This window comes from Babylonia areolata, chromosome 25 (assembly GCF_041734735.1).
Source record: "Babylonia areolata isolate BAREFJ2019XMU chromosome 25, ASM4173473v1, whole genome shotgun sequence".
NCBI classification, from domain to species: domain Eukaryota; kingdom Metazoa; phylum Mollusca; class Gastropoda; order Neogastropoda; family Buccinidae; genus Babylonia; species Babylonia areolata.
Genome location: NC_134900.1, coordinates 39,250,196 through 39,262,973, shown reverse-complemented (window position 1 = coordinate 39,262,973; position 12,778 = coordinate 39,250,196). Strand labels below are relative to the sequence as shown.

Sequence of the window (12,778 nt, the reverse complement as noted above, 5' to 3'; positions counted from 1 at the left end):
ATTTCAAAACCAACAATCTACAAAGCTGATATTAAAAAGAAAAAACAAACAAACCAAAAAAAGGTAAAAAACACAAAAAACATGAACATTGTAACAGTGTCTTTTCTCAACTAAAATGAGTTCATATGAATTTAAATTCATTGCAATTGACCAAATTTCTCTGTTTTCTACACACACACACACACACACACACACACACACACACACACAGAGTTTCATGCATATGGACAGACTTTCAAACACACACACACACACACACACTCACACTCTGGCAAATATAATTATACACCATTAACATAACACTTGAATGCATGCATTCACACACACACATACACACACACACAGACACACCACACACTGACATTTTTCCTACAATTTTCATTTATGTTACTGATATATCAAAATAAAAAGCCTACCATTAATATCTGGCTCCACCTACTGAGTCTGCTATTTGGTATCACATAACTGAAACTGATCCTACATCAATAAAATTAATGTTAAATGGAACCTAAAAAAGCCATTATGTATCTGAACACACACACACACACACCGATAATAATCTTCTGAAACTTTTTTTCTATCTATGCACAGTTTTTGTGGGCTCTAAGTGTGCATGTGTGTGTGCGAGCATGCTTGCATGCATGTGTGTTATTGTTGCTATTATATTCTTTGGGGTACCATATGAAAACATTGTCTTTGAGATTTTCATCTTACTTCAATATGCTTTTTAATAAATTGTCTCTCTATGTATATACTGATAATTTCTTCTTCTTCTGTTTTTTTAATTCATTAACATATTTTGCTTTCATGCGATAATAATCCTGCTAATACATAATTCCTCATGAAGAATTTTTTTTAATCATACACAATACCAATTAAAAATGAAAGACATGGCAAGATAATTTAGAGTAAAAAGAATACAAAATAATAAAATGAATTACAAATCAAGGATTCATTGGGACTGATCACAGAAATTTCAAAAGAAAATAAAGTGAAAGAAATTTTGTGATCCTTGTGACAGTTATAAGATTTACATGGAAGAAGTTAGGTGAATCTTAAGGAGATTATAAGTTACACATGGAAAGAAGATTATGAGTTTCACGAAGTGGAAATGAAAAAGTATATGTTTGGTTCTGAAACTCATACATGTATTTTTTTTTCTTGATGAAAAAGAAAAATATATGAGCAAACTGCTAGTACACAGGTGAACCAAATGACATGCACTCTCTTCGCTGGACCAAACACATCCAGTGTTCAGGAGGAGAACACACAGTACACAGTAAACATGCACACACATGCATGTCAACATACACATGCTTTTACAGGCTAACATCCATGCACACCCACCGCAACAAGCACACAAAACACACACACACACACACTCATCATACAACACTACACACAAAACACACACACACACACTCATCATACAACACTACACACACACACACACTCATCATACAACACTACACACAAAACACACCTTGCAGAGAAGGAAAAAAACCAAACCAAACCAAACCAAACAAAACAAAAGATAAAAACCCCAAACAAGTCCAAAGTCCAAAAGGGTTTGGTGTGACAAAGCAAAAGCCCCCAAAGTAGTGAGGTGTTGAACCAACCCACCAACCAAGACAAAGAACCAAACAAGACCAAGCCTCTAGTGCCAAGCTGCCAACACAAAGGACAAGCAGCCAGCAGAAGAAGAAGAAGAAGCAAAACGTGGTATGAAGAAGGAACAAGGGGGAAAAATTGCAAACCAGACGGGGCACAGGGGGGGACTCACCGACTGAAACTCCTAGCACAGGAGGAAAAGCACAACAACGCATTAATCAACACTTCATGCATGTTGCACCACCTCTCTCCCTCCCCCTACCTCTCTCTCTCTTTCTCCCTCCTCGCGCTCTCACACACTCACACAATGGTCATCAATACAAAAGACACCAACATCCATTCCCATGTCATTTGAGTCATTTTCTGTTCACTCACATACACACACACACACCCATACACAGAGTTGACAATGGTCATGAGTATCATTGAGAGACACCAACATCCATTCATACATCATGTCCCTTACTTCTGTCAACTCATAAACACCCAATCACTCCTTGCTGCAAATTCTTTTTTTTTTTTTTCAGGTTTAATTTCAACCCTTTGTGCCCTTGTTTCAGGCATGGAGAATAACGATCAACAACATTTAAAAGCCAGTATTACACAACATTTTAAGACAATGCACAGTCTCTCCTCTCTCTCTCTCTCTCTCACTTCTATCAAGACCACGTGTGGAAATCAGCTGCAGAACAAGAAAACTGAAAATCAAAAAGGAATTATGCTTCCCTTACTTGAATGAAGAAATTTGCTCTTTCCCTTAGACTGTTCTGCAGACAGCCAAATGGCAAAGATTCGACACATAAAATTGTGTAATTCTTGTATGTGTAAATTTACTTGTGAGATTAACATACTTAGGAAGTTCCATTAGTAAATGGTATTCAGAATCCTCTGCCCTCACCCACCAACACCCCTGCCAAGTTTCAATATTTACAAAAGCATTTTTTCATTTAAGTTCCATTGTGGTTTCACGATTAAAAAAAAAAATCAAAGTCTATGATGAACACATGCACAAGAGTGCACCACTCCACACACACACACACACACACACACACACACAAGCACCATCAGTTGTACATGATGCAAGGAAAAGGGTCTACAGGCACACTGCTGACAGATAATAACAATAATGATAATAATGATAATAATAATAATAAATACTGAATGACAATATCCAAGACACCAAAAGAAAGGTGAAAGCCATGACTTACTGTACAATACACAAAACATGGCAGGGTCAGGGGGGAGGGGGGAGGGGGAGGGGGGGGGACAAAGTACACATCCAACAACAAACCACCACCAAAATCACCTGACCTAACTTCACAAATCTTTCATATAATCTTTCATTTCAAAGGTATGTATGTATGTGTGTGTGGGGTGTGTGTGGGGTGTGTGTGTGGAAACAGCACAGAGAGAGGGAAGGAAGGAAGAGGAGTGACTGATTTTTAGAACAGTGAAAAGATGTTTGTGGCCACCATCTAGGAGTCACTCAAACCCCTGTGCATGCTTTTCATACCAAAAGAAAGTCAAATAAGGGAACGACAACAAAAAAGGCCTATTTAAAAAAGTGTTTAAAAATTCCAAAACGCCAATGTGGAAATGGGCACAGAAAGAAATACTCCCACCCACCAGACAGACAGAACAGGAGTGAATCAATCAGTTTTCTTCCAAAAAATGAGAGAAATGGAATATGCATTTAAAAAATACATATTTCTCATTAACATCCAGCCCTTTGGTCAGGGGCAGATAATAAAAGGTGGGCGGGGGGATGGGGGGAATGGGGGGGGGGGCAGGCAGGGGAATGGGGGAGGAGGAGGTGGGGAGGGGAGTGCAATCAATCCATCACCTCACTGTGACCTTCCTCACACACACACACACACACACACACGGACAGGGCCAGGTAAGAGACAGGGTTGGGAGAGGGGTGGTTGGATTAAAGCCGATCAGTCAATCTGAATCACCTCAGCGTGATGCTCCTCAAACAGACAGACAGACAGGGCCAGGTAAGAGACAGGGTTGGAGGTGGGGTGTGGAGGGTGTGGGGGGATAAAACCAATCAGTCAATCACCTCAGCGTGATGCTCCTCACAGACAGACAGACAGACAGGGCCAGATAAGACACAGGGTTGGAGGTGGGGTGTGGAGGGATAAAACCAATCAATCACCTCAGCGTGATGCTCCTCACAGACAGACAGACAGACAGACAGGGCCAGGTAAGAGACAGGGTTGGAGGTGGGGTGTGGAGGGTGTGGGGGGATAAAACCAATCAATCACCTCAGCGTGATGCTCCTCACAGACAGACAGACAGACAGACAGGGCCAGGTAAGAGACAGGGTTGGAGGTGGGGTGTGGAGGGTGTGGGGGGATAAAACCAATCAGTCAATCACCTCAGCGTGATGCTCCTCACACACACACACACAGACAGACAGACAGACAGGGCCAGGTAAGAGACAGGGTTGGAGGTGGGGTGTGGGGGAATAAAACCAATCAGTCAATCACCTCAGCGTGATGCTCCTCACACACACACACACAGACAGACAGACAGACAGGGCCAGGTAAGAGACAGGGTTGGAGGTGGGGTGTGGAGGGTGTGGGGGGATAAAACCAATCAGTCAATCACCTCAGCGTGATGCTCCTCACACAGACAGACAGACAGACAGACAGGGCCAGGTAAGAGACAGGGTTGGAGGTGGGGTGTGGGGGGATAAAACCAATCAGTCAATCACCTCAGCGTGATGCTCCTCACACACACAGACACACAGACAGACAGACAGGGCCAGGTAAGAGACAGGGTTGGAGGTGGGGTGTGGGGGGATAAAACCAATCAGTCAATCACCTCAGCGTGATGCTCCTCACACACATAGACAGACAGACAGACAGACAGACAGGGCCAGGTAAGAGACAGGGTTGGAGGTGGGGTGTGGAGGGATAAAACCAATCAATCAATCACCTCAGCGTGATGCTCCTCACACAGACAGACAGACAGACAGACAGGGCCAGGTAAGAGACAGGGTTGGAGGTGGGGTGTGGAGGGATAAAACCAATCAATCAATCACCTCAGCGTGATGCTCCTCACACAGACAGACAGACAGGGCCAGGTAAGAGACAGGGTTGGAGGTGGGGTGTGGGGGGATAAAACCAATCAGTCAATCACCTCAGCGTGATGCTCCTCATTCTGCTGCAGCACCTCAATGCAGAGTTCCGCCAGGTGCATCACCTCCTCCAGCCTCTTCCGGCCACCCCCGTCCTCCCCCACACTCTCTGCAGGGGAAACAGGTCATGTCATCACTTCTTTTTTGTGACTGTCTATATATATAGCACTGTGCATTGTAAAAAAACTGTAAAAATCTATCAGTAAAACATGCACTTAAACACTAAAATGACATCTGTTTTTGTGCTCTGAGTCCATATGTATTTTGTGTGTGTGTGTGTGTGTGTGTGCACGTGTTTGTGTGTGTGTGGGCACCCACACGTGCACACACACACACACACACACACAAGCCTGTGTGCATGCCAGCGTGTATGTGTGTGTTCTTGCTGTGATTTTTTATTAAGTTAAAACTTTTAAGTAACATTTCCTTTCAACCTTCTTTTTACAAAGTATTACAGAGGAGCTATCATCAATATCATTTTTATTATCATTATCATTACTATTATTATCAGTATTACTGTTATCAACATTATTATTATCTGCAAGCAGAAAAAGAATCTGAAAGAAAAAAATACTATAACTGAGAATAAGAGCAGTCTAATTTCCACATCACACATAATTTACACATCAATATTCATTACAGAATCAAAAGGAAAGCACAAAGACAGTTTAAATGTCATTGTATTAGGGAAAAGTAACCAGACCTTTAGTCCAACAGCCAGAAATCAAAACAATAAAGGCACACACATACACAAAAATTCACATTTCAAATGCAATGTATTATTATTTCATTACTGTAAACGTCACAAACTCCCTCTCTTGGAGATGTGAACGCTAGTTTGCAGTAGTGATTTTATATGTAGTAGGACTATGACTATATACTGAATTATCATTATCATCATCATCATTTTTATTATCAACATTATCAATGTCATTATTATCACCACCATCATCATTCTTATTATCAACATTATCATTGTTATTGTTATCACCACCATCATCATTTTTCTAAAGGAAACAAGCAGGAAAACAACAGGAGTCAAAAATGGGAGGGAGAGGTAACTTGTACTGGTTTTGTACACACCAATGACAAGCATAACTTGTGGTACTGGTTAAGTACACACCAATGACAAGCATAACTTGTGGTACTGGTTAAGTACACACCAATGACAAGCATAACTTGTGGTGCTGGTTAAGTACACATCAATGACAAGCATAACTTGTGGTACTGGTTAGGTACACACCAATGACAAGCATAACTTGTGGTGTTGGTTAAGTACATACCAATGACAAGCATAACTTGTGGTGTTGGTTAAGTACACACCAATGACATGCATAACTTGTGGTACTGGTTTAGTACACACCAATGACAAGCATAACTTGTGGTGTTGGTTTAGTACACACCAATGACAAGGCTAACTTGTGGTGTTGGTTAAGTACACACCAATGACAAGGCTAACTTGTGGTGTTGGTTAAGTACACACCAATGACATGCATAACTTGTGGTGTTGGTTAAGTACATACCAATGACAAGCATAACTTGTGGTGTTGGTTAAGTACATACCAATGACAAGCATAACTTGTGGTGTTGGTTAAGTACACACCAATGACATGCATAACTTGTGGTACTGGTTTAGTACACACCAATGACAAGCATAACTTGTGGTGTTGGTTTAGTACACACCAATGACAAGGCTAACTTGTGGTGTTGGTTAAGTACACACCAATGACAAGGCTAACTTGTGGTGTTGGTTAAGTACACACCAATGACATGCATAACTTGTGGTGTTGGTTAAGTACACACCAATGACAAGGCTAACTTGTGGTGTTGGGTAAGTACACACCAATGACATGCATAACTTGTGGTACTGGTTAAGTACACACCAATGACAAGCATAACTTGTGGTACTGGTTAAGTACACACCAATGACATGCATAACTTGTGGTACTGGTTTTGTACACACCAATGACAAGCATAACTTGTGGTGCTGGTTAAGTACACACCAATGACAAGCATAACTTGTGGTGTTGGGTAAGTACACACCAATTACAATCCTAACTTGTGGTACTGGTTTTGTACACACCAATGACAAGCATAACTTGTGGTACTGGTTTTGTACACACCAATGACAAGGCTAACTTGTGGTGTTGGGTAAGTACACACCAATGAGAAGCATAACTTGTGGTACAGGTTAAGTACACACCAATGACAAGCATAACTTGTGGTGTTGGGTAAGTACACACCAATGACAAGCATAACTTGTGGTGTTGGGTAAGTACACACCAATTACAATCCTAACTTGTGGTACTGGTTTTGTACACACCAATGAGAAGCATAACTTGTGGTACAGGTTAAGTACACACCAATGACAAGCATAACTTGTGGTGTTGGGTAAGTACACACCAATTACAATCCTAACTTGTGGTACTGGTTTTGTACACACCAATGACAAGCATAACTTGTGGTACTGGTTTAGTACACACCAATGACAAGGCTAACTTGTGGTGTTGGGTAAGTACACACCAATGACAAGCATAACTTGTGGTACTGGTTAAGTACACACCAATGACAAGCATAACTTGTGGTACTGGTTAAGTACACACCAATGACAAGCATAACTTGTGGTGTTGGTTAAGTACACACCAATGACATGCATAACTTGTGGTGCTGGTTAAGTACACACCAATGACAAGCCTAACTTGTGGTACTGGTTAAGTACACATCAATGACAAGCATAACTTGTGGTACTGGTTAAGTACACACCAATGACAAGCATAACTTGTGGTAATGGTTAAGTACACACCAATGACAAGCATAACTTGTGGTGTTGGTTAAGTACACACCAATGACAAGCATAACTTGTGGTAATGGTTAAGTACACACCAATGACAAGCATAACTTGTGGTGCTGGTTAAGTACACACCAATGACAAGCATAACTTGTGGTACTGGTTAAGTACACACCAATGACAAGCATAACTTGTGGTGCTGGTTAAGTACACACCAATGACAAGCATAACTTGTGGTACTGGTTAAGTACACACCAATGACAAGCATAACTTCTAGCAGTGGTTCGGAAGTACACACCAAAACAAACATGCTCAACCCATGAACCCTTACATAGTGCATAGTTACGTTATTCTGTTGTGGACAAGACAGCAAGCCATGCACACTGTGTGCACCAGAATGTTCAAGGTGCACCAGCATGTACATGTGTGTGTGCAAGTACAGGTGCAGTTATAAATATATGTATGCATGAGTGCACAAGTGTGTGTGTGTGTGTGTGTGTGTGTGTGTGTGTGTGTGTGTGTGTACTTGCATGCGTATGTGCATGCATGCATGAATGCACATGTACACTCATACTTATGGTTTATGTTTCTAAATGTGTATGTGACTGTGTGCATATATGTAAACTTGTGTGTTTGTATATACATGTAAATGCATGTGTATGTGCAAGTGTGTATACACATGAAGATGCACATTCGTGCATATATGCACCCTTGCATGTGCAACGAAAATAAACTGGATGTTTAGATGTTTGATGACAGTTTCAAAACTGGAATATCTATCATCTACAGTGAGGATAATGGCCAAGTAATAGTATAGTACAACTTGTGAGAATCCATCCATGCAACACTCCCTGTCATAATAAAGGTAAGAGCAAGCCAAATACCAATATTTCCCTTCTTTATCAATTTTCCCAGATCTAAACCCACTCCCCTCCCTCCTCTGAATAAATTATAAAAAAATAAAAACAGATTATGGTTTCATGTCCTTTTTTTAAAATCTTTTTTTAAATTTTTTATTTTTAAACAAACACATTTTTAAGACCATCCAAATTTGGACATTCCATAACAGAATGAAACTGATCTCTCATTACACTCTATCAAAAGCCATTTTATGGTGGAATGTTAGGATGCCTGCCAACACAAACACCAACATACAGCCCCACAACCTGACAACACATACACAACCAAATTCAGCATACATAGTGTTGCAGCAACCATGCAGGTAATAGATAATGCTTAACATTTAACACCTTGACTGTTGCTGACCAATATGCTTGACAGTGAACGACTGTCACACCATTGAGGTAAGACAGAGCTTACAGGTCAGGATGTCAGTGAAGGGCTGTCACCTCACTGAGATAAGACACAGCTTACAGGTCAGGATGTCAGTGAAGGGCTGTCACCTCACTGAGATAAGACACAGCTTACAGGTCAGGATGTCAGTGAAGGGCTGTCACCTCACTGAGGTAAGACAGAGCTTACAGGTCAGGATGTCAGTGAAGGGCTGTCACCTCACTGTGAGGTAAGACAGAGCTTACAGGTCAGGATGTCAGTGAAGGGCTGTCACCTCACTGAGATCAGACAGAGCTTACAGGTCAGGATGTCAGTGAAGGGCTGTCACCTCACTGAGACAAGACAGAGCTTACAGGTCAGGATGTCAGTGAAGGGCTGTCACCTCACTGAGGTAAGACAGAGCTTAAGGTCAGGATGTCAGGAAGGGGCTACAGCTTACAGGTCAGGATGTCAGTGAAGGGCTGTCACCTCACTGAGATCAGACACAGCTTACAGGTCAGGATGTCAGTGAAGGGCTGTCACCTCACTGAGATCAGACACAGCTTACAGGTCAGGATGTCAGTGAAGGGCTGTCACCTCACTGTGAGGTAAGACAGAGCTTACAGGTCAGGATGTCAGTGAAGGGCTGTCACCTCACTGAGGTAAGACAGAGCTTACAGGTCAGGATGTCAGTGAAGGGCTGTCACCACTGGGGACTATATTCCTTCTGCTCAGCAAAATCAATTACACAACTTGAAAAAAACTGCACAAGAAGTAGCTGTTGCATTTCCAAATGATGCCACACTGATTGATTTGACAACAGTCACGGGGTAAAACAGGTCAAAGTGCAATACACACTGGTCAGCAGGAAACAGTGGAGGTCAGTGATGTAAACTACATCAACTGTTATAGATATGTATAAAATGTAAACAACAATTCTTTTTAAAGCAAGCCAGGAAGTGAGCAATACATGGAAAATGTGTTCCATGTTAATCATGTGCAATACATGGGAAATGCTACATTAATCATGTGCGATACACAGAAAATGTGTTACATGTTAATCATGTGCAATACATGGGAAATGCTACATTAATCATGTGCGATACACAGAAAATGTGTTACATGTTAATCATGTGCAATACATGGGAAATGCTACATTAATCATGTGCAATACACAGAAAATGCGTTACATGTTAATCATGTGCAATACATGGGAAATGCTACATTAATCATGTGCAATACACAGAAAATGCGTTACATGTTAATCATGTGCAATACATGGGAAATGCGTTACATCAAAGTTCTTATTTCATGCACACATACAAATACAGGTCAAATATACAAACTACAATCACCAAAAATAAAACAAAAAGAAGAAAAAATCAAGAAAAAAAAGAAAAAGCAGAAACACAATCTCACAGATCAAAGAGGATGTAACAGAACACATCTGCAACAGACCAAAAAAAAAAAAAAAAAAAAATCAAACAAAAAATGACTGACACTGACGTAAAAAACAACAACAAACAAACCAACAACACTACAAGCGAAATTAAAGCATAATGGAATATGAAAACATCAAACTATTTCTTGAAAAAACAACCAACCAACCAACCAACCCACCAAATAAACACTCCACCCCACCCACCCCACCAAAAAAAACAAGAAGAGGATGAGGAATTCTGTACATACAGATGATGCACTTTATACAAAATGTCAAAAGGAAATGTCATCCCCAGTTTTTCTTTTCCAAAAAAGTAATAAGTGTTGAAATGCCATGACAATAGTTCAATCACTTGGTTTGTTGTTGTGTGGTTTTTTTCACACTATTCTGAGCCCTACAGGACAGGGAAAATGTATGGACACAAAGTACACAGCCTAGATATCAAACACAAACACTCCCACACATGCACACCCACATGCACACTCACACCAAACCATGCTTGCACACATATAAATACACCACACACACACACACACACACACACACATAAATACATCCCAACACACACACACACAAACCACACACAACCCCCCCCCCCACATAGAGCTACCATATCCACACACTTAGCTGAAGGGGAAAGAGTAACAATGACAACACAACTACCACATACAGTACTTGTACATCAACACACAGCACACTGCAGTAACAACCAGTCACACTTCCACAAGGATGTACCACATACAGTACTTGTACATCAACACACAGCACACTGCAGTAACAACCAGTCACACTTTCACAAGGATCTACCACATACAGTACTTGTACATCAACACACAGCACACTGCAGTAACAACCAGTCACACTTCCACAAGGATGTACCACACACAGTACTTGTACATCAACACACAGCACACTGCAGTAACAACCAGTCACACTTCCACAAGGATGTACCACATACAGTACTTGTACATCAACACACAGCACACTGCAGTAACAACCAGTCACACTTTCACAAGGATGTACCACATACAGTACTTGTACATCAACACACAGCACACTGCAGTAACAACCAGTCACACTTCCACAAGGATGTACCACATACAGTACTTGTACATCAACACACAGCACACTGCAGTAACAACCAGTCACACTTCCACAAGGATCTACCACATACAGTACTTGTACATCAACACACAGCACACTGCAGTAACAACCAGTCACACTTTCACAAGGATGTACCACATACAGTACTTGTACATCAACACACAGCACACTGCAGTAACAACCAGTCACACTTTCACAAGGATGTACCACATACAGTACTTGTACATCAACACACAGCACACTGCAGTAACAACCAGTCACACTTCCACAAGGATGTACCACATACAGTACTTGTACATCAACACACAGCACACTGCAGTAATAACCAGTCACACTTCCACAAGGATGTACCACATACAGTACTTGTACATCAACACACAGCACACTGCAGTAACAACCAGTCACACTTTCACAAGGATGTACCACATACAGTACTTGTACATCAACACACAGCACACTGCAGTAACAACCAGTCACACTTCCACAAGGATCTACCACTTACAGTACTTGTACATCAACACACAGCACACTGCAGTAACAACCAGTCACACTTCCACAAGGATGTACCACATACAGTACTTGTACATCAACACACAGCACACTGCAGTAATAACCAGTCACACTTCCACAAGGATGTACCACATACAGTACTTGTACATCAACACACAGCACACTGCAGTAACAACCAGTCACACTTTCACAAGGATCTACCACATACAGTACTTGTACATCAACACACAGCACACTGCAGTAACAACCAGTCACACTTCCACAAGGATGTACCACATACAGTACTTGTACATCAACACACAGCACACTGCAGTAACAACCAGTCACACTTTCACAAGGATGTACCACATACAGTACTTGTACATCAACACACAGCACACTGCAGTAACAACCAGTCACACTTTCACAAGGATGTACCACATACAGTACTTGTACATCAACACACAGCACACTGCAGTAATAACCAGTCACACTTCCACAAGGATCTACCACATACAGTACTTGTACATCAACACACAGCACACTGCAGTAACAACCAGTCACACTTTCACAAGGATGTACCACATACAGTACTTGTACATCAACACACAGCACACTGCAGTAACAACCAGTCACACTTTCACAAGGATGTACCACATACAGTACTTGTACATCAACACACAGCACACTGCAGTAACAACCAGTCACACTTCCACAAGGATCTACCACTTACAGTACTTGTACATCAACACACAGCACACTGCAGTAACAACCAGTCACACTTCCACAAGGATGTACCACATACAGTACTTGTACATCAACACACAGCACACTGCAGTAACAACCAGGCACACTTCCACAAGGATCTACCGCATACAGTACTTGTACATCAACACACAGCACACTGCAGTAACAACCAGTCACA

General features: G+C 41.4%; 1 protein-coding gene across 1 annotated transcript in view; it reads right to left on the bottom strand.

Annotated features, from left to right (window-relative positions):
- The window catches only part of LOC143299939 (calcium-dependent secretion activator 1-like), a 117,371-nt gene that overhangs the window by 33,997 nt on the left and 70,596 nt on the right, over positions 1 to 12,778 (bottom strand). The window contains exons 16-17 of the mRNA XM_076613481.1: positions 4,762 to 4,866; positions 1,784 to 1,795 (exon numbers count right to left, since the gene is read on the bottom strand). Of these exons, the coding sequence (XP_076469596.1) occupies positions 1,784 to 1,795; positions 4,762 to 4,866 (117 nt within the window). The remainder of the gene's footprint in view (positions 1 to 1,783; positions 1,796 to 4,761; positions 4,867 to 12,778) is intronic.